This window comes from Sarcophilus harrisii, chromosome 4 (genome assembly GCF_902635505.1).
Source record: "Sarcophilus harrisii chromosome 4, mSarHar1.11, whole genome shotgun sequence".
In the NCBI taxonomy this organism is placed as follows: domain Eukaryota; kingdom Metazoa; phylum Chordata; class Mammalia; order Dasyuromorphia; family Dasyuridae; genus Sarcophilus; species Sarcophilus harrisii.
Window position 1 is genome coordinate 325,567,462 of NC_045429.1, and position 24,232 is coordinate 325,591,693.

Consider the following 24,232-nt stretch of genomic DNA (forward strand, 5'->3'; position numbering starts at 1 on the left):
TTATTCCTCCCCAAGTGAAGTCTGTACAATTTGATAGAAAAGAATCTTCACATTCCAAAAAGGTGGGATTCACACCAAACCTCACAAAGTCAAGGACATGGGAATATGGGCAGGAACAATATGCTAAACTGCAGAAACATAGACTTAAAGCCAGAAGAGATTTTGGAGGTCATTTTGCCCAACATTTTAGTTTCACAGATGAGATGAGTAAGACCCCAAGAAATACAGTGACTTGGCCAAAGTAACATAGGTGATAAATTTCAGAGAAATGATTTAAACTCAGGTCCTCTGATTTTAAATCCTAGGTTCTTACCATGGAATAAAATTTTCAGATACAATTCTAAACACCAATGCCCTTCTTAACAGAATGGAATCAACCAAATATTTCTTTGAGCAGCTTATTTTGAGGAACTGGGAAATGCTTAAATACTTCTGTGCTTTCATCTACAATTTTGGAAACTTGTGAAACTCAGATCTTGATGTGTTCTTGAAGGGAAATCAATTTATGAAAGTCAAATGTGCATTCATGTTTAAAAGTTCACAAAGAAAACATGAAAAGGAAAGAAAATGTAGTGTAAGAAGCTTGAGTCGTTCCCTTTTCTTTCCCCTTTACTTTTCATTCCCCATGGCAAATAGAGTTCCAGGACCCTAGGTTTTTGAAATGAAATAATTTAATTTCTCTATAAATCCCTTTCACTTACTATCAGGAGGTATCTGTTCTAGGGCTTTATTAAATTCTGTCTTGGAAGTATAGATTCCCAATTTCTTCAGACTGGGTTGTACTTCTTGCAAGGGAATATTCTCATCTTCAAATTCTTCAAAAATATCAATGGTATCTTTCAATACTGAAAACAAAGGAGTATACAAAATATATTATTTATATAAAGTGAAATTTTAATGGAAAACTTCAGCAAAAATGAGAAGACCCTAGCTCTAGAATTCACTTACTAGAAGAATAAATCATTAACACCACAATCTGTATCTATTCCAAACCTCCTAGAAACTGTAAGGAACTTGACAGTAACAATGTCATATTGCATTTTTATAACTCCTCGAAGCCTATCCTGATGCTTGTACACTAGCACTCAATATGCAATGAATTATCCTTCACTAAAGCCATAACAAATTCTTGAATCCTACCTCCAATGTCTCATTATAATATAGAGTTCATTTTAGGTACTATAAAGTTGTGATAATAAAACATAACTTAAGGTATTTCCCACCAACTCAGAAAGACTTCAAGTATTACCATATTGACAGATTATATCTGCTATCAAAGGACTAAATTTAGTACAGGAAGGTTCATCATAAGAATGTTCACCACCAGGTGATTCATTCTTTTATCATGGTGATCCATAAAACTAATTCTTAAAAATTCAGACTAATTATTCAGAATAATAGAAAATAATTTCAAAAAAGAAACTAAAGAAATAATCATAGGCAAAAAAGCTCAAATAAATAGCTGTTTGGGGGCAATATTATAGTTTGCTTAGAGACTCTTAGAAGAGCAGCAAAAAATTGAGACAATACCATCAGCAAAGCAGCAAAGATTCAAAATTGGCAGAAAGCATTGACATTTCTCAGTATTGCTAACAAAACTGTGAGGAAGAGAAATTCCATTGGAAATAACAGTGTATACAAAATACTACTGAGAAAGAACTTATATAAACATAACTAAATTTTTTTTTAACTTACACAGTGTTAAATAGTTTAATCAAAATGTAGCAAATCGAACTTTTAGGAAAACAGCTCAAATTACTTTGTGAGCAAGATAAAACAAACAAACAAACAAAAAAAAAATAGCCAGCTCTTAACTCACTATCTCTGTTGTCCAATTACATTAATTTTTAAAGTTTTATTTCATTAAAAATAATTTTTGTTGAAAGGAAAAGAAGAGATCCATATGGTGATGGAAGTTCTTATACAAACTCAATTGTCTCTACTGTCACCTTATAAACAATAAGAAATGTTCCAAATGAAGCAAAAAGTTAACTGCTGAAAAAAGAAAATGAAAAGAAATAAGATAATTTACCCTATGGGAAAAAAAATTAAGAAATAAGAAATCATGGCAGTATCAAGTCCCTGTTCGTTTCTCTGTGTTCTCCCATCATGGTCCTATACTGAGGTGTTGAAGTCTCCATATCACTGCTATCAGCTCCATATATCACTGCTATCAGCTCCATATATCACTACTATCAGCTCCCTATCACTGACCTAGGCTCCCAAGCTCGTACTCAGAGCTGAGGGCTCTTATCTTAAGGTTAAAGGCTCTGCATAGAGGGCTGATAGCTCCACATAGCTGTTATGTAATGTTTGGGCTAGATTTCTGAAGGACCTGGGGACCAGCCTTGATCTTGGAGGAATGCAGGAGGCAGGAGAGCCTCCAGGAGGATGATCAAAAATGGAATGTCTCCTTTCCAGTCCTCCTTAGCCCTTATATACCTTATTGTAATTACATCATTACAGCATACTGATTATGGGTGAACTAAAGAAATATTACATCACCATACTAATAAATATATGTATACTAAAGAACCATCATCTCATCAATTCCACTGAGTTAATACCTTGTTATAAGTATCCTTGTTTCAAGTATACTTCTCCAGAGTTCCAGCCCTCTACATACTACCATCTTCACAGTTACCCCAGCTCACATGTTTGGTGATATCCTTGACTTCTCATTTCCTCCTCTCATCCCCATTTCTAATCTGTTGCCAATACCTATCAATTTTGGCTTTGTACATTTCTTGAATACTCTCCTTATCTCTTCCAACACTGCCATCACACTCTGATAAAGGACCTCATCATGTCATCCATGATTAATGCAATATCCTGCTGCCAATTCCACCTACCCTCAAGTCTTTCCCTACTCTAGCCTTCCTTCCATTCAGTTGTCAAAGGAATCTTCCTAAAGTGAGTCTGACTCATTTATTGAATGCTTTCTCTCCTAATTCCTGCCTCTTAGTTCCTATTTTCCTTCAAGATCCAGATAAAGTCAGATCTTCTACAGAAAATCTTTTCCTATCCCTCTTATGACTCTGTTGATTTCCAATTTATCCCATATATAGTTTGTTTGTACATAGTTGTTTTCATGTTGTCTTTCCCCAATTGTAAGTTTCTTGAGAGCAGGGACTGTCTTGTATTTCTTTATAATCTTAGAGCTTAGCACATAGCCAGCCACATATTAGCTATTTAATAAATATTAATCACCTGATTCTTCACTTAGAAGTGAGTGCTCTAGGTATTACCAGCTGCTGCTATTATTGTTGAGTTCTATCAGTTACCTCCAGCTCTTTGTGACTTCATTTGGCATTTTTCTTGGCAAACATATTGCTATGGTTTGCATTTCCTTCTCCTGCTTATTTTATATATGAAGAAGAAATAGCTGCTAATATTAGTTAATTGCTAAATACTACCTTGCCACTTCCCACCCTCAGCCCTACTCTAGGTTTCCACTTAGAAGTGGGTCCACACAGCCCTTTTTGTAGTGGCTAGCAACTGGAAACTGAGTGGATGCCCATCAGTTGGAGAATGGCTGAATAAATTGTGGTATATGAATATGATGGAATATTATTGTTCTGTAAGAAATGACCAACAGGATGATTTCAGAAAGGCCTGGAGAGACTTACACGAACTGATGCTGAGTGAAATGAGCAGGACCAGGAGATCATTATATACTTCAACAACAATACTATATGATGACCAGTTCTGATGGACCTGGCCATCCTCAGCAACGAGATCAACCAAATCATTTCCAATGGAGCAGTAATGAACTGAACTAGCTATACCCAGAAAAAGAACTCTGGGAGATGACTAAAAACCATTACATTGAATTCCCAATCCCTATATTTATGCCCACCTGCATTTTTTATTTCCTTCACAAGCTAATTGTACAATATTTCAGAGTCTGATTCTTTTTGTACAGCAAAATAGCGTTTTGGTCATGTATACTTATTGTGTATCTAATTTATATTTTAATATATTTAACATCTACTGGTCATCCTGCCATCTGGGGGAGGGGGTGGGGGGATAAGAGGTGAAAAATTGGAACAAGAGGTTTGGCAATTGTTAATGCTGTAAAGTTACCCATGCATATAACCTGTAAATAAAAGGCTATTAAATAAAAAAAAAAAAGTGGGTCCACAGCAGAGGCAAACTCAAGAGTAATTCAGAAAAAAACAAAAATTGATGCAGCCTTTCAATATATACCGTCCTAATATAGTTGTCTTTTGGCATCAATTCAGCTAAAGGCCTTCAACCCTTACCAGAGGAAAGTTCTTAAGTTAAGACTTCACAGGAGAAAATAAATAAGATAAAGAGAGTAAATGAGCGAATCCAACTAAATAAATTAAAAGAATTCCAAACTAAAATTCCAGAAAAAAGAATGATTCTGGGAAAACTACAAATAATACTGCAGAAAAGAGAATGGCTTGTCCACAAGATCCCAGAGAAAGGTTGAAAGGCCAAATAAAAAAATAAGAGAAAGAAATAAGGAGGAAAATTAACATTCTTGATCAAAAAAACACATGCAAAAAAACTTAAAAGAAAAATAAAAAGGGGAGGGAAATAGAGGGAAAGGGGTTGAGAGGAAGGTAAAGCAAGAAAAAAGAGGGGGGAAAGAAGAAGAGGGAGAGGGAAAAAGAAATTAACAATATAAATAAATTTAAAGAATTTGGATTAAGTAGCAAAGAGAGAACCTATAAAAATAGATTAACAACAAAGTAATATAAATAAAACTAATCACAGAAACAATGAACTGACTTAAAAGAAAAAGGAGGGAAGTCAAAATATTAAACTCAAAACCTTCCTTTAAAAAAAAAAAAGTTTAATGATGCCATCCTGTTTTATAAACCAGTAATTTTCTTGATGATACTTCATTCTCACTGAAACTTCCTTTTTTACAACAACAACAATCAGCTGAGCAAAATCAACTAATTAAACAATCCCATGTATAAGCACAGGCAACATTTAGCATTTGCAATCTGACACTTCTCTCTCAGAAGGAAGGAATATGTTTCATTTTCCATTCTCCAAGAATGACAATCTCATTCCATTTCAGTAGAGCTTGACTGTCTTGTAATGGTGTTTCCATTTACATGACTGAAACCATTGTGTCTATTATTTTCTGGGTTCTGCTTTCTTCATTCTGCAACATTTTATACAAGTCTTTCCAAGCTTCTCTGAATTCCTCACATTTGTCATTTCTACTAGTTTAATAATATTCTATTTTATTTACATACCACAATTTAACTATTCCCTATTTTTGCCTCAACAAAAGGTACTGTTATAAATATTTTAGTATAGATGAATCCTTTCTTTCTGTCTTACTTTCTTTGGGCAAATAAGTAACTTCTTTTCTGTTCAAATCAGTAAAGTACAAATAAAGTAGGAAAGTAGGAAATAATGTTAGACTAGAAGCCAATAGATGAGAAATCAAAAGATATAACAATTATCAAAAGAATAATTTCAAACCAATACCAATCATACAAAAAAATTTCCAGATTACCAACAATGTGAGAAATGCAAATTAAAGTAATTATGAGCTTTTGACACAGGAGCAAAGCTTATTTTTAAAATATATTGGAAAAGGGAGCACATGTAAAACCACACAAAATCAGGTGTTATAATTCATTGTTGTAAACTGGTCTAACCATCTTAGAAAATAACTAAAAATTGGGGGGGAAGGGGAGTACAACACTGTTCATATCCTTTGACTCAAAAATCCTACTCCTGGGCAATAAGCCCAAGGAAGTCAAAACAGAAAAATCTCATCTACTCCCAAACATTCACTATGCAGGGATCCTCAAACTTTTTAAATAGGGGGCCAGTTCACTGTCCCTCAGATTGTTGGAGGGCCGGACTATAGTAAAAACAAAAACTTTGTTTTGTGGGCCTTTAAATAAAGAAACTTCACGGCCCTAGGTAATAGTCCTCAGCTGCCGCAACTGGCCCACCGGCAGTAATTTGAGGACCCCTGCGACTATAGCATATTTTTTGAAATAGTTAAAAACTGAAAAGGGAAATGGCTAAATAAATTATAGCCTACAAATGTTACAGAATATTGTTGAGCCATAAAAAAACTTGATATTCAAGAAAACATGAGAAGACTTGTAGGATCCAATACAGAAAGATAGAAGAAACCAAAGAACAATATTTACAATAACTACAGCAATGTAAATAAAAACAACACTAAAAGCTTTTGAAGTCAAAATAAAGGCAATGACCAATGCTGGTTATTTCCTTTCTCATTCCAAAGAAAAGAGATAAAAAGATGGGAATCTATGTACATTGAATGACATATTTCTGTCAAAGATGGTCATAGTGAGATGATTGATTTTACTTGACTTTTCTTTTATGGCAGGTAAGAATTAAAAGAGGGGAACATAGAAATACTGGAAATTTACAAAGATAACAAAACATTTTTTCTGAAGAAAGAAAATTACATACTTATTGATTACAAGTTACATATTTGGTGGTTTTGCTTAACTGGGTTTGGGGGGGAATTTACTTTATGAATTATGTTTGGATATTCATCCTGAATAGGAAAAGAAAATATATTAAAAATTAAAAACAAATAATTAAAACCATTTATAAGGTACAAGTAGATAATGCTTATTACTCATAGAGATCTCAAATGATATAAATCATTCACTAAGTGAGTGAATTCAACTGGTATCAAACCTAAATGAAACTAAAAGCAAAATATCAACATCAAAATACTCTTTAAATTCAATATATTTTCATCTATATCCATTATTAGACACAGTTGTGGATTTTTTTTTCTAGTTGTCACGAATGCATTGACAAGTGATGTTGATTACTTAAAGATTCAATAAAGTTTCTACCTACCAGTATACTCTTTGAACTGTTGGGATTTGACCAGATTAGCCATAAAATCATTTAAATCCACCATTCCATCATCTGCAAAATAAAAATGTTTAGATAATTATATGCTCCATAGTATGAACTTGTCTAAATGCTAAATTCATTATTAACACAACTATAAAACAAAATATGTTCATACTGTTTCAATTCAAAATCCCATCTTCTCTTTTTCCTTCATATCCAAGTTCTTGGAAAGAAAGGGTCCTCTGATTCTCTCTGCTTCCTTTCTGATAAATTTTTCCTTAGTTAGCAGTCTGACTTTCAAGACTAAAGTAAACTTCTATAACCTTCTCATTCACTGCTCCTCAATCATACAAAGTCACTCCCTTTACCTTACCTCGGGCCATTGTTATTCTATTTCCCTTATTGAGAATTCTGCATGTAGGCTGATTTCAGAAAAGCCTGGAAAGATTTACATGAACTGATGCTAAGTGTAGTGAGTAGAACATTGTACACAGCAACAAAAAGATTATGTCATGAACAACTCTTCAATAATGAGGTGATTTGAAGCAGTTCCTATAGATTTGTGATAGAAAGAGTCATCTGCAGCCAGAGAGAGAACTATGGAAACTGAATGTGTATCATAACATACTATTTTCACCTTTTTTGTTTGCTTGCTTTTTTCTTTCTCAATTTTTTTCCCTTTTGATCTGATTTTTCTTGTGCATTATGATAAATGTAGAAATATGTTTAGAATTATACATGTTTAACCTATATAATCTATAACTTACTATCTAAAGAAGGGGAAAAGAAAAGAGTGGGAGGAAGAGAGAGAAAAAACTGGAACACAAGGTTTGCATGGATAGATGTTGAAAATTAACTTTGCATTGCATGTGTTTTGAAAAATAAAAAACTATCATTTTTTTAAAAAGAATTTTGCCTCTACCATAACCTCTATTATTTTCATCTCTTACTATGCTTCACTTCTCCAAACCCTATCCTCTACATGACCTTGAGTCTCTTCAGTCCTTCCTACATTTTTCTAGGTGCTCAAGTCTGATCTAGCTTCACTTTCTCTTCCCTTCCCAATTTTCACTCCAACTCCAACTTCACTCCAAGATTTCACATCTTAAATCTGGTTTCCTTGTCCTGTCACTGTAAAAGCTCAACTTTAGATTTTTTTCAGTTGGCTTTCTTCATTCTTACTCATGTTCTGAAAGTCTCAGAAGGAAGACAAATAGCCATGCTGCCTGGATTCACTACAAACATGTTATCCCATCTCTGCCACAAGGTAATCCCTTCTTCCCTAACGGACTCTCACAGAAACTGTTTCATACCTTTTCTTCTCTCTTCCTTTCCCCCACCTTCTCAACTGAGAGCCTCTTCTCATACTTAACAGAGAAATAGAGGCCATTCACCAGAGGCTCCCTCTTCTTTCTCTACATCCCACAGCCTTGTGACATCATTCCTTCTTCTCTCTTCTTTTATTCCAGTTTCTGAGGAAGTAGGGTTTTTTTTCCTCACCAAGCCAACCTCTATAAATGCACCTAATGATCTCTTATCTTCCTCACTTTCCCAACAACTAACTTTATTCTTCACTGCTACAAAAAAACAACCAGGCTTCCCTATGTATGGAATAGAGAGAAATAAGGTGAAGAACTTACAGGGATGTATGAATTCTTTTTCTGTATTTTATTTTCATTATTTCTGCGTTTCTCCTATGACCTGTGCAGGCTCATATCTACTTGAGCCTTGGCCAGCTAGAAACATATTTATTTAACCTGAGCTGATGACATTTATTGCTATTTGACATTTATCGATATTTAGTCTATTAGCTGGACCACTGTCTGCTTGATTAAGCTTGAAGGCCTGACTTTCTGTTTCCCTGAAATCAGGAGATTCCAAGGAAACAAACCTTCCATTCCAATCTCCCCAAATAGCAACAACCAATTAGATGCCTCCCCCTCCCCTTCTCAATGCTCTCTTACCTATGATGTAATTTCTTGTATAAAAGCTATGTATCTTTACTACTTCTTTAGCCTTCCTACCGTGAGCTTTCTCTTTCTTATCTCGCAATGGGACAGCTCATCCTCCGGAGGTTTTCAATAAACAACTTTTCTGCCTTCTACTGAGTAATCTCTGAGTAGTCATTTTGGGTAAGGGTCTTCTATATCCCTCACACCTATCAAAACTATCCCTCCTTTAAAAAACAAAACAAAACACCTCACTAGATTCTAAAGTTCTCTAAATCTATGATCCTACAGATCTACTACCTTTTTTCAACCAAATTTCTAGAAAAAGTTATCTGCTTCTCACACTTTTTATATCTATTTCCTTTCCCCTTTTCTCATGCATACTTCTTAAAACCACTTGTAATCTGGCTTCTGACCTCATCAGTCAACTGAAACTACTCTCTCCAAAGTCACCAGTGATCTTTAGCATGTAGTAAGGGCTTAATTAAAATGTTCAGCAAATTTTTGTTTTTCTTCCCGGGTTATTTTTACCTTCTGAATCCAATTTTTCCTGTGCAACAAGAGAACTGTTTGGTTCTGCACACATATATTGTATCTAGGATATACTGTGATATATTTAACATGTATAGGACTGTTTGCCATCTGGGGGAGGGGGAGGAGGGAGGGAGGGAGGGAAAAGTTGGAACAGAAGTGAGTGCAAGGGATAATGTTGTAAAAAATTACCCTGGCATGGGTTCTGTCAATAAAAAGTTATAATTTAAAAAAATGTTCAGCAATTGATTACCATATATGATGACCATTTTTCAGTCCTCATCCTTCTTATCTACCTTACCTACCTTGCTAAAGCTTTTGATGCTATTAACCAGCATCCCCCCCTACTGGATGCTCTCTTCTATCTGGGGTTTTGCAACACAGCTCTGTTTCTTCTATCTATCTAACAATTGTTTTCTGTCTTCTTCGTTGGATCATCATCCATAACCTAGTCCCTTAATTGTGTATACCACATATCCTATTCTCTCTTTTCTCTAGATAGGATCTCTTAGAATCTCAACTCTTATTATGGGTATACTTATTAACCACTCTCTGAAGATGACTACTAAATCTATATATCCAGTCTTAGTCCCCTTTCTGAGCTGCAATTCTGTATCTACAGTATTTGGACATTCTGAACTAGACATCATAGACATTTCAAACTCTAGATATCCAAAATAAAATTGATCTTTCCTCCCCAAACTATCCTCTTTTGAACTTTCTTATTTCTCTTTAAGGTACACCTACTATCCTAATCACAGTGATTCACAACTTTGGAATCATTCTTGATCTTTTATTCTACTTCTCCATCTATATAGGAGAGAAGTAGATAGGAACTAATTACAAGGACTTATCAATCTTTTTTTTATATATTTCTTAAATCCATTCTCTTCTCTTCATTCACATAGCCAACACACTAGTTCAAATCCACATTATTTTCCTATATTGCAATAGACTCATAATTTGGCTTAACTGACCCAAGCATTAGATGCCAAAATGATGATCCTAGAGACAAAGGATGGAGTCATTCCCCATTTCAGAGGCTCACTGCCGCTGTCATATGCAAATTTCTTTGAAGTATTTTGGAACATTATTCCAATTTACCTGCTCAAGTTTATTATGCCCCCATAGACTTATTTTCATGAATTCTCTGATGTGACCAAACCGGTCTTTTGCTGTTCCTCATACAACACTCCATCTCCCATTTTCGTGCCTTTGTACACATAATGTACATATTATCAAAAATGTTTTAAGAAGTCAAGTTCTTATACTCCAGACTAAGAACCCTTAACTCTTTTCAACAATGAGATGATTCAAAGCAATTCCAATAGACATGATAGAAAGAATTATCCACATTCTGAGAGATAACTATGTAGCCTGAATGTGACCCAAAGCATAGTATTTTCACCTTTTTTGTTGTTGTTTTTTCTTTTTTTCTTTCTCATGTTTTTTCCCCTTTTGATGTGTTTTTTCTTGCGCAGCATGATAAATATGGAAATATGTTTAGAAGAATTGTACCTGTTTAACATATCAAATTGCTTGCTGTCTTGGGGAGGGGAATAGAAGGGAGAAAAATTTGGAGCAAAAATTTTTGCAAGGATGAATATTGAAAATTATCTTTGCATGTGTTTAGAAATAAAATACTATTTTGTAAAAATCCTTGCTTTAATTGGTCAGAGAGAAGTTTCTGTGACCAATCAAATTTTAATCCCTACCATTGAACCTGCTACTCTCTCAGAATCAATTTTGCCTCATGACAGCAATGACATCTCTCATCTAAGCAGACCTTCCAGGAAAAATCTTTTTTTATATAATTCACATTTTTAATCCAACTTTATCACTTTATAGATGGAGGAGCTAAGACCCAGAGAGGCTAAGTGTCCTCCCCAATGTCCCATAAAAAAACAGGAAGAAGTGAAGCTGATATTCAAACTTAAGTACTCTGATTCCAAGCCCAGAATTCTTTGTATACCTCATTAAGCTTTACTTTGTCTTCCTCTTTCCCATTTATTAATGATAGATTCCAGACCTCTGGTAAGTGCCTGCAGATATACTGTAGCTCAAAAAATGTTAACACTTAAATGCATCCCATAGAAAAAGAAAGCTGATTTCATAAAGCATGCTACACCAGGTCTCACCATCTGCAGGAGTCAGTGGCAACACCTTCTCAAATTCATCTTCAGATAAATCCATTCCAATAATCTTCAACATATACTGGAGTTCACTAACTGGAACTTTGTCCTCCTTGAGTTTTTTAAAATATCCAATGGGCTCTTGTATGTCTGCAAAATGTGTAAGAAGGTAAGCTGGGTATATATCATTCTTACTCCCTTACCATAAGGTGTTTGGAACATATTATGATCTTATTATTGCACCTCCAGGTGCACAAGAAGAGGTGTTTAGAGGATTACTACTCCCTCCACATCTGTTTTCTCTTTTGTTATAGCTATGTTTCAATGCAAGACTGCCTTTGAATTGTTAAAAACAGTCCAGGAAAATGAACTCTTGGACTCTTTATTTTTTCCCAATGAACATAGACTATTCAAGTCTAGAAAATGATGATTGCTTTCTGCATCAATTAAAATTGTATCAAGAGTGTTTGCAAGAATGAAGTATATAAGTCTGTAGGTCTATCGAAACCTCTCCAGTTATGTTACCTGAAGCTCCATGGTAATCTTCTATATGATTTTCACTTAGACCCTAGAAGCATAATAGGAGCTAAAAAAATTTACTTATCTTATTCCAAATCTCAGGTGATCAATTGAAATTATTACTGAAGTAAATGCAAATAATGATAGTAAGTAATATTTATGTAGCACTTAACCATGTATCAGGCACTATCCTAAATGCTTTACAATTTTTATCTTATTTAATCCTAACAATAATCCTGGGAGGTAAGTGCTATTATAATCTCATTTTTACACATGAGAAAATAGAGGCAAACAGAGATTAAATGACTCACAATTGTTGAGTATGTAAAGTCAAATATGAACTGGGTTCTCCCTGACTCAAGGATTAAGCCTCTATCCACTGTGTTCCAATTGGAACACAATTCAAAAGCAATTTATATGCTCTACCAATGTTCTTCCTCTCTGGTACCATCGAAATCTACAGGAAAGGATACTCTGATATGTGATGAGTATAAATTTTCCCAAGTACTCACTTTGTTCTTCAGTTTAATTAAATATCATGACTTTAAAGTTAGTGTAGCCTTCTGGTGGTCAGGTTTTCTTTGTTGCTTTTTCTTTTTTTCCCTTAAAAAAAAGAGCTTCATATGGGGGTTTATGCTCTTGTTGTTTTCAAAAATGCTGATCAAAATGTGCCTTGAACTTAAATATAGTTTAAGTAAGTTCCATTACTCAAGGTAATGGAAAGGCCAAAGGGACAGAATTGAGGGATATAATAGCTTAAAATGTAATAACATTTTTATTGGATAACAGCACAAATTTAAATTCCAGATCTCAGAGCAAATTTTATAAAGATCTTTCCCTTTCCCTTTGCCCAAACCCTACCTCCTCTGAAGTATGCTAGATCCAACTCAAATCAGCTCTCAAAAACTGATTGTTTAATTTTTAATATGAACATTCAGACCTCAGAAATAGGCAAATGTTACAAATCAGAGCTTGGTTTGTTGTTTTATTGATGTTATGGATTCAAGAAAATAATGGAGAAAATGTTAATAGAAAAGTTAAACTTAAAAATGTATTATTTCCACTTTCTTTTTCCAGAAAGTCAGTTGCTAAACATTTACTAGCACACTACTGCTCTCAGCCCACCTTGTTTAATTATTCTTAAATTGAAAGAGAGAGAAAGAGAGAGAGAGAGAGAGAGAGAGAGAGAGAGAGAGAGAGAGAGGAAGGGAGGAAGAGAGAGGAAGGAAGGGGGAGCGAAGAAGAGAGAGGGGAAAGAAGAGAAAGAGGGGAGGGAGGAAGGAAGAGAGGGAGGAGGGAAAAAGGGAGAGGGAGGGATAGAGAGAAGGGAGGGAGAAGATAGATGTTGATGGGTCAATTGAGAGACTGCTAAACATAAAGATGGTTTGATAGAAGTATTTGGGTCTCTTTATTAGGGTGAAAATTTATAAGAATAGTCAGAAGATAATTTGGACAAAGGGGAATTAAAATGAATCTATCCTCCCTTTTAGGAGTTTCTATTCTCAGTAATCCTAAAAACTGAAGGTAATCTTTGTTTAAATACCCAATTATCATAAAAGTTTAGAATTGATTAGACCTATTAAAACTTACTTCAATGTATTTACTAAGATTATATCAATAGGTGTAGCTATTCTCAGACAACTTCTATGATGTTGTCCAACAAACCTTCTAACCAGATGAAATATTTCTATATCTTCTGTCCCCAAAACTAGTCTTAAGTAACTGCTAATATGGTTTGGTTTTATGGACAACCAGAAGGTCCTCAGCATGTCCAAAAATACTCGTTTGATAGGAAATCAGATACAATGGAAAGAGGACTAGATTTGTAATCTGATGACCTAGCTTCTTTACCAATTACTGACTACAAGATACAACCTCTGGAGACTTCTGTTTCTTCTTATCCAAACTAAGTGGATTAGACTAAATTAATTCAGATAATATTAATTGCCTCTGAGGTCCATGATCTAAACATATGATTTTATTATCCTTATGCTTGAAATTCCACTGTTTAAAAATTTATTCCCGAGGATCGATGGATTTAAAATTTGAAAGGAGTTTAGCAATAACAGACTCCACTTCCTCATTTTATAGATGAAAAAAGTGAGATTCTAAAAGACTTAAGTAAATTAATGCAAAGTGAAATGAGCAAAATTAGGAGAACATTGTACACAGAGATTCTTTATGATGATGAATTGTAAATGACTTAGCTATTCTCAGCAATACAATGATCCAAGACAATTCCAAAGGACCCATGACTCCATAAAAGAACTGATGGATCTGAATGTAGATTGAAGCAAACTTTTTAAGAACTTTATTATTTTTGAATTTTTTGGTCTGTGTTTTCTTTTACAACATGGTCAGTACAGAAATGTTTTACATAGCTGGAATTGTACAATCAAATTGCTTGCCATCTCAAGGAGGGGAGATGGGAGGAAGAGAATATGAAAGTCAAAAACTTTTTTTAAGAATATTAATTTTTTCAACTGTTTGGACATGTATACTTATATTGTATTTAATCTATACTTTAACATATTTAACATGTATTGGTCAACCTGCCATCTGCGGGAGGGGGTGGGAGGAAGGAGGGGAGAAATTGGAACAAAAGGTTTGGCAATTGTCAATGTTGTAAAATTACTCATGCCTATAACTTGTAAATAAAAAAAGAATATTAAATTTTTTGTTTACATGTAATTGAGAAAAAATAAAAACTAAATTCAAAAAAAGAATTATTGCCAACTTTGTTTCCTCCAATCATAACTTTATGAAGGTTTCTTGTACCTGAGCATAAGACTTTACATCTATACCTAATGAACTTTACCTTACTGGTAAGTCTTTGTGGCTTCTTCATCAGGAATTAAGTCTCCATCCCTCTATCTCCCTAGAATCTAGCTCTATATCTTCATAAGTGGCCACAAGCACTAGAGTGAGAGCTATATGCATTAAATTCTGGAGTTTTAAACAAAAATTTCAAGGACCTCAATAATTTGCCTTTTGTTAAGAAACAAAAATAAAAAGCTTTCCAATGGAAAGAAATCCTTTCTTTTCTAGAGAGTGTAATGCAAGCACTATTTGGATGTTTTTTATAACTATGATTTCCATTAATTATCATGTAGGAATCACAGTTTTAAAAAATTAGCTATGGCAAAATGGTTTGAAGTAGCAATTACAAAAGAATTTTTTCCCAATGTGTGGTTGCTTAACAATGACTGATTGCTATGGTACAATAACTATACAGTAAAAAGAAATTTACCTTCAGTTACTTCTGGTGCCTGCTTCTCTATTAATTTTTCTTTTGTTTTTTCAGGTTGAAACTCAACCAAGTCATAAGAGGCTGGTGGGCTCTCTAGAATATGAATTTCACTTAATGGTTTTCTGATTATACTACTCTTTACACTTGGTGGATGGAGATCTGTGACAGAAATTCCATATTTTGGCTCGGGTTCTTCCAAGTATTTTGGGAAACTTGTACTCCTTTTCACACTAGGAATCTCTTCTATATCTGGATATTTCTTGAGAGAAATACTACTACCACGTGGTTGGGTCCCAGTGGCACATATTTCATAGATATCAATTTCTTCCAGAGATTTTCTGGAGCTACTCTTTATAGGCTCCAGTTCATAACCTTCTGTCTTCAGAATCTTTTGTTGAGACTCTGAGACAAAAATATCAGCTTCATGCAAAGGTCTTCTGAAGCTTGGGATGGATTTGGGGGGTGAAGAATCCAACTTATAAGTCTCTGGCTGACCTACAATTTTTCTGAAGATTATGCTTGGTTTTGAGCTTGTTCGTAGGGATTCAAGAGGGATTTCAGCTCTTTCCAAAGACTTTTTCAAACTCAAGTTACTTTTTAAACTTTGCTGTGGGGCAAGAACGTCAAAGCTCTCCTCCAAACCTCTTTCACCGAAGCTCTTTTTACTAAACTGTGTGAAGGAAGACTCAGATGAAATAGGATATAGACTGCTCTTCTTTCTTACTTGCTGAAATGACTTACTGCCTTGGACTTTTGAAGATCTCCGATCAGACTCATCTTGGAATGACCAATCCCTAATTACTAGAGATACATAAGGAATATACATTTAATAATTTCATTTTCCGATTCACTAAGACAGTGATTGGATGCTTTTAAAATAAAATTAAATCATTGGAAATTACTCAAATAATAAATTACAGATAATCATATTCTAAGAGCTAGAAAGAACTATAGAAAATGCTCATCTAATCTAAAATGTGCTCATTTTACCAGATGAGGTTCACATAGGTGGTAAGTAACAGTAAGAATTTGAACTCAAGCAACTATAACTTTAAATTCTGCACTTTTTTTCTACTGCAATCAGATGACATTCTTTTTCTTAAATATCAGAAAAATAGCCAGCTAGATAAATTTCTAAAAGTGTCTAAAGACCAAAGACTGAACCAACTGACTTTTTTAAGTAACTATATATTGATTTAATCTGTTTAAGTTATTGCCACATAAAGGCTAGCCGCATTTCATGATAAGTGTGAAGAGCTATAATGAGGGTCAAGCTAAGTGACAACAGAGCACCACCCCTGGAGTCAGGAGGACCTGAGTTCAAATAAGCTAAGACTTATTAGCTGTGTGATGCTGGGCAAGTCTCTTTATCCCAATTGCCTCAAAAAAAATTTTTGATCTATAATGAAAATTAATGTAGTTACCTGTTGAAATCTTTTGATACCCTAATTAATTCAATTAATAGCAAGATGGTATGGTATGTCCATAATCAAAGGACATGAATTCAAATCCCACTCTGACTCATAGTAGTTTTGTCACTTTTAGCAAGTCCTTCCCTGGACCTCAGTTTCCTCATCTGTAAAATCAGGGGGTTGAGCTAAGATTTCCCTTTCCAGCTACTTTCTTATCAATGAGATGATGTTTTTGTTATCATTCAGTTGTGTCTAACTCTTCATGACCTCATTAGGGGTTTTTTCAGTAGAGATACTGAAGAAGTTAGCCATTTCCTTCTCAAGCTCATTTGTACAGATGAGTAAACTGAGGCAAACAGGGTGAAGTGACTTGCCCAGAATCACAGAGTTAGTAAGCATCTGAAGTCAAATTTGAATTTCCAAAGATGAATCTTTTTGACTCCAAACTCAGCATTCAGTGCACTTCACCTAGCTGTGTTGCTAATGAGATAGCATTTATTAAGTGCTAAACTCTAGATATATTAAAGACAAAAATACAAAAGTTTCTGCCCTCAAAGAGAGGATAAAGGAAAAAAGACTAATTAGAGAAAGCCTCAGTAACAGAAATTTAGTTCATTCTGAAGGAGAAGAGGCTTCTGAAAAGGGATATAGGGAATAAACATGCTTAGGGTGAGGGAAATAGCCTGGAAGCCTAGATACGATAATCATAGAAAAGAATTGAGTAGATAATTGGGCAGATAGAATCTTTGACTTATAGAAATACAAATATTTGGGTTTGGTTCAGAACACAGAATAAAAATCATATTTTATCCACTTTCAATAAAGCTTTATCTTCAATCCAATCCAATAAGGGTAGTACCCCAATAAACAGAGAATATTTAACCTAAAACAGAAGACCTGGGTAAGTGGGAAAGGGCAGCAGGAAACATGATCACTCTTCCAAGTATCTAAAGGACAATCTTGAAGAGGGGATATTAGACACATTTTGTTTGGAGCCATAAGCAATGGTAGAAATTGCTAAAAGGCAAATTTAGGCTTGATGTCGGGAAAAACTTCCTAATGACTGGAGCTGTTCTAATAATTACAGCTGGAATGGGCTGTCCCAAATGGTAGAGGGATCTCCTTCTGTGAAGACCTTTAAGCAGAAGCTGGGTCATCATTTCTCAGGTATGTTATAGTAGGTATTCTTTTCATATAAGTTGAACTAAATGACTAACCCCTTCAAATTTTATAATTCTGTGATTTATTGAATTATAAGGCAGAAGAAGGTAGAAAACAACAAAAAGATAGGGACTGGCTTGCTAAAAATTAGCTAAGAACAATTATGAACTTTGCCCCCCTCCAAAAAAAGGACTTAAATATCAGAGTAACCCATAAGCTAACTATGGACTTATTTATTCTAGTTTTTTAAAGAGGATAAATAGTAAAAATATAAAGTAATCATTCAATATGATCAGTATTCATTAAATTGCATTTATATTTTCTGTTCATATTTTTTTCAGTCTATGATTTAGAGTAGAGTTTAGAAAAAAAAATTTTCACCAAAAAAATCACTAAATATGTCATTAAAATTGTATTCATATTTGAAATCAATTTCTATATCAAACAAATCTCCTTACCAATCTCCTCATATTGTTGTTGTAGATCATCCAAAGAAAATAGAAGATCTCTAACATCCACAGTTCTATTATCTATAATAAATAAAAGAAAAGATTAAAAAACTGATTAGACTTATTCCCTGGAAGGAAAATCATTTTTTATCAGTTTAAGAAAGTTACATAAAGGCACAAGGAGGCTTCAGAGCCACCCTAAAACAACACTTGGGATTATGATGACCGACTAAACACCAATTCTGATACCAAGTTTTCTATATGTAACTCATTACATATAAATGTCAGCCTAATTTTTACCCTCTAAAATCATTCTTGTAAAAAATTTGAGATGTGACTAAGATTACAAATAAATTACAAAAATAATTATTTCTAAATATTTCTATAATTTAAAATTAATAATGAAGACAGAATTATGAATAATAAAACAAGGAGAAAGCCAACAAAATACATTAAAATGCATTCTTGGATAAAAGAGGGAAAGGAACAAGTCAATCAATGACTTAATATTTACTGAAATTCTAAGGCCCTGGAAGAAGAAAGGAATGGAAGTAGAAAGCTTGGTTCTACCCTAAAGAAAGGGTAATTAGGTAGTGTAGTACCAGGCCTAGAATCAGGAAGACTCATCTTCCTAACTTTAACTACAGCTTCAGACACTTACTAGCTGTGTGACTCTGAGCAATTCACTTAACCCTGTTTGCCTCAGTTTCTTTTTCTGTAAAATGAGCTGGACAAGGAAATGGCAGATCACTCCAGTATATTCACCAAGAAAATACCAAACGATGTCACAGAGAGTTGGATGTGATTGAACAATCTTGTAGGAGTTAACCATCTAATCTAAGATTAAAGATACTTTTATTTTCTACTTCCAAGAATAATATATGGAAATTGGCACCAGGGAGGTGGAATATATGCCTATAAAAGCTATAACCAACAAACCCATTCCTTGTCTGGAGTCTGCTCCTTATGCCACAGATGACACCATATTAATCCACAACGACTGCAGACCTGCTTTGGCTATTTGCTTCAAATCCATTTCCAGGCAACAATTTCCTCCACACCACACTCTCTTGAACCACACAAAGATACTATACATGTATATGTCCTATCAAGATACAAGTAATTTTAATAATCACTGGTTTCATGGAAAAGAATAATAAGGTAGAAAAATGAAACACCGAAATCATTCAGAAACCTTATCAACAAAAAATTTCATACTTCCTTTAACCAGGTGAACCTTTTTATAAAAGTTACTTATAAATAGCAAAATGAACAATTTGTTGTTTCTTCTTTCATAGTACAAAAGCCTGGAATCAGGAAGAAAAAGAGAAAGTAATAAATAGAGGTAAAGTCCCCTGAATGGGAGTTCTCCAACATAATAAATTGTGGGTCAGACAGCTTTCCCAACCAAAGGGAGCTTTAGACATTTTGAGTAAGATGCTGAAGGGCATTGGATTCTCAACTGCACCTGGATACAAGGGTTACATTTGAACATATTAAGAAATCTTACATGTATTGGGGGAAGGAGAGGTTCTGCATAGAAAGGGGAGTCCTAAAGTACTCTTGAACAGCTTTTAGGGGAAAAAAAGTAACCTTAGATATGGAAATTAAGAAGAGTCGGGTTGTAAACCCTGTAGGAATGAGAAGAGAAGGAAAAGAAAGCTGAGGGATATGTTTGGAGTAGGGAAAAATAAGAAGTCAGGAAGCCCACTAATCACCCTAGAGTCAAGTCAAGCAATTTTATTGGATTCTAGCTTTTCCTGAGAGGTAAGCTTATTTCCATAATAGCTATTAATATTATGCTAAGAGAACAACAAAGAACAATTGTTGTTGTTGTGATTTTTACCCCCTCCACTAGAAAGATATCTTCTCTATCCTCTAATGCATTTTCCTATGTTATTTCCCATCTAGGAAGGTATACGTGATCACATCTATTTGAGCATGAGGAAAGAGTGTGACATTATGGATTCTCTCTCATTTACTTTGAAGTTTTTTATGTATTAATTAAATGATTTTGCTGTATTGCAATGGATGGGGATTTGGGTCACTATATGCATATAACCACACCAAACCTGGGGAAAGTAGCAAGACACCCCAGAGCCAGAGTTCTTCAGAGTTTCTACAGAGCCAGTTGTTACAAAGCAAAGGATAATATATATAGGCTAAGTAAGTAATATTTAATTATAAAAGCACACTGAGAATTCAAACACTTACCATCATGATACAAGTATTTCATCATATCCTGGTAAGTATTAAAACTTACAGAGACTCCCAAGGTATTTAGAACAGATTGTACATCATCAACTCCAACCCGACCTCCTTTTACCTTACTGAAAATTTGATGTGCTTCCTGCAATGCTACAAAATCAAAAATCAAGAAAAGATAAGTTAGTGTCCTCTAAGAATCAATACCTTCTCTGGGTGAAGTGGATAATTTTGTGTCAAAAAACTTTGTTTTAAAAAAAAAACTCACATACGGGCTTTTTCTAGAAATTCACCTGCAAATAAATATTTGACCAAATTCTGGCTCTATCCTTAATGCTATATCCAACTACTTTTTAAATCTTTTATTTGAATCCTTTCTAACTGATATTGTCTATAGTTTCTTGCAAAATCTGTAGTAACGATAAAGCAACTGGTTCCCAAAGCAAAATGTTTGCAAAGCCTGGGTTTCAAACATCTTTAAGGGATTTGAGAGCAAGACTATACTCCATTCAGACTTTCTCCATCATGCTATTGTGCAAGATACCCTCTTTCCCTCCAACTTTCCTTTTCAACTACCTTTAATATATTCTCTTTTCTCACTAGAACATAAGCTTCATGAGGACAGCGATTGTCTTCCTGTATTTTCATTCTAGTGCTTAGCACAGTGTCTGCAATACAGTAAGTGCCCACAAATAAATGCCTTTGGATAGACGAGAACAATGATTTTTAAGTAAAACTAATCTGTCGGCAGAACAGTAGGTGGATTGGTAAGAGAAGTAGCACACATTTTAAATTATGGTAAATCTAAAGTATCTGAATAAGTAGTTAGGAGACATGGAAGAAATAGAAATTAAGCCTAGCTGAAAATCAGCTATACTAAATACTAATTCTCTTTTTTGTTATGATTTTGAAAAAGATTCTCGTTTACCTGGGTCTTGAGAGAAGGAACTCCTTTCTTTCAAAACCTCCAAGAAGTCTGAAAAATCCAGCATTCCATTTACTGTAAAGAACAGTTTAGAAGCAGAGAGAAAAAGAGCTGTCAGCAAAACCAGCAGTTTACATGTAGATCTAAGTAAGGTAACTTGAAAATTCAATGAGACAACTGCTACTATAAAAATTAAACCATCCTATCCTATAAACAAGTACATTTTCTATCAACTGTTTACTAAGTAGCAACAAAAAGAAAGAGTAAAAAATCAATCAACAAACATATTTAAGACCTATGCTCAAAGTGTAATGCTAGATGTTGAGGTTGCAAAGACACAAAACAGTGCTTTTTAGGAGCTTAGGTTCTAGGGAGTAAGACAAATCTATGCAAAGTAAATACAAGGTTTCTTCGGCAAGGGTAGTTTTAAAAGGCTATAGTCACTAGATAATTAGCACAATAGTAGTATTAGAAAGGGCTTCATATAAAAAGGATGCTTAAGCTGAGCTTTGAAGGGAACTAGGAGTCTAAGAAAGTCTAGAGAGGTGAGGGAGAGCATTCCAGCTACAGGGATCAAAAGTCACTGTAAATGTACATATTTAGAAGTTAATGTGTATTGTATTGTGCATAAAAATTGGAAAAGTAGGCCAGAGATATAAATATCTAGTCCAGATTTTGATGGGATTTAAATATCAAACGTGTCTTTATGTGATTCTAAAAGGAAGAGGAAATTCCTGGAATTTAGGGGAGCAACAGGTTCAGATCTACATTAAGGAAAATAACTTTGGCAGCTGTGATTGGGGGGGTGGGGAGGGGGAGAGATAAATTAGAACAAGGGGAGATTTAAGGCAAAGACCAATTAGTGAGGTTAGGCTAAAGGGGTTGCTTAACAAAGGTAGTAATGATGTGGATAGAGAGGATGGAAAAGATGACAGAGAGAGACAGAAACAGAGACAGAGAGAGAGAGACTACAGAGACAGAAACAAGATTTGACAACTAAGCAGAGATGTGAGGTCAAAAAGAATGAGGCATCAAGAATGACACAGAAGTTGCAAAGCTGGGTGGCTAAAAAAATCATGGTATCCCCTTGACAGAAAAATAGGGAAATTCAAAAAAGAGGAAGAAGCAAGGGGGGAAAGTAATTAATTCTACATTAGCCATGTAGATTTTTAGATGCTCAGGAATATCTGATTTGAAATGTACAAATATAATTTATGATAGAAAAGAAATTGACAAACAGGGGCTTGGGAGATTTAAGAAGAAATGACAGATATTGAAGTTTACTAGTTTCAAGATAGGAGCTAGAATAGAAAGAAAACTTCTGAGACAGGTACTGAATTCCTTGAGACTGAACTCAACGTTTTCTAACAGATCCCTTCATGTGGAGGATGATAACAATACAAAAAGACTAAGAGGCAATTGAGTTCTCTGACCTTTCTCCTCTTTCCCCTTGCCTCAGATTATTTCATTCCCAATTCACAGACAACATTTGTGTCAGTAAAGGCTGATTTGCAATTCCTTCGAGTATGTTGTGATTCAGAGCTGTGGGGGCTTTCAGAGAACTGACCTGCCCCTTCACACTTAGCATGGTCCTTAATACATCAAGACCACTCTCTTATATTTGCTCTACAGTTTCCAAACTACTCTTTTTTTTTTTATTTGATACTCACAATGACTTTATGAAGTAGGTATAGCACATATAATTTTAGGAAATGAGGTAGTTTGAGGGCCTAACCCCTCATTTCTATCTTTGTAATCTCTCTGCTATAAATCTTCTCCCTATTGACACTGTCTTTTCCTTAGTACAAGCCATCATAACCTCCAGCCTAGACTACTGAAATAGCCTGCTGGCTTAGCTTCCTCCTTATTTCAAATTTCTCTTCCTTAAGTGCAGGTCTGACCATATCACCCAACCCCCATTCAACAAACTAGAGTGACTTCTTCCTATTACTTCCAGAATCAATATAAATCCTGTCTTTAGCTTTTAAAGCCCTTCATAACTTGGTCCTTTCCTATATTTCCAGTCTTCTTACACCTTGCTCCTCATCAAGTACTCTGTGATACAGTGACACAGATCTCCTTGCTATTCCCCAAGTACAACATTTCATTGCCTGACTCAGTACATTTTCACTGGCTGTCTACCAGGCCTGGAATATTCTCCTCCTGATCTCTTCCACCAGGCTTCCTCGGCTTCTTACAAATCTCAGCTTAAGTTCCATCTTTGCCAGTCCTCCTTAATTCTAGTGCCTCCCTTCCATTGATTATCCCCAATTTATTCTCTGTGTATATATGAATGTGTGCATATATATACATAAATTCATTCATATATATATATATATATATATATATATACACATATATATGTAAAAAGAAAAGTCTATCTGTCTCTATAGCTTATATTTCTATCTATATTTCTGTGTGTGTGTGTGTGTGTATATATATGCATGCATACATAAATCTATATAGAAAATCTATATCTACAAAAAACAAACTTTATAGCTATATAAAGATAGAGAAATCTATCCAGCTCTATAGTTCTTTTTCTATATAGATATCGATATAGGAATATTGGGGGAAGGGGAGGCAACTAGGTGGTGTAGCAGATAAGCCTTCCAGGGCAGGAATGAGGAATACTTGAATTCAAATTTGGCTTCAGATATTTATTGGCTCTGTGACCCTGAGCAAGTCACTTAAGTTTGCCTCCACTTCCTCATCTATAAAATGATTTACAAAAGGAAATAGCAAAGCATTCCAGTATCTTTGCCAAGAAAACCCCAAATGGGAGATGTAACTGAAATGACTGAGATATATATATATATATATATATATATGTGCATGTATGTATGTATA

At 34.6% G+C, this 24,232-nt stretch overlaps 1 protein-coding gene across 1 annotated transcript in view; it reads right to left on the bottom strand.

Annotated features, from left to right (window-relative positions):
* Positions 1 to 693: 693 nt before the first annotated feature.
* LOC111720984 (EF-hand calcium-binding domain-containing protein 13-like) overlaps positions 694 to 24,232 on the bottom strand; it is a 38,319-nt gene continuing 14,780 nt past the window's right edge. Inside the window, exons 6-12 of the mRNA XM_031968648.1 lie at positions 21,386 to 21,457; positions 20,467 to 20,610; positions 18,262 to 18,333; positions 15,231 to 16,031; positions 11,468 to 11,611; positions 6,850 to 6,921; positions 694 to 845 (exon numbers count right to left, since the gene is read on the bottom strand). Of these exons, the coding sequence (XP_031824508.1) occupies positions 694 to 845; positions 6,850 to 6,921; positions 11,468 to 11,611; positions 15,231 to 16,031; positions 18,262 to 18,333; positions 20,467 to 20,610; positions 21,386 to 21,457 (1,457 nt within the window). The remainder of the gene's footprint in view (positions 846 to 6,849; positions 6,922 to 11,467; positions 11,612 to 15,230; positions 16,032 to 18,261; positions 18,334 to 20,466; positions 20,611 to 21,385; positions 21,458 to 24,232) is intronic.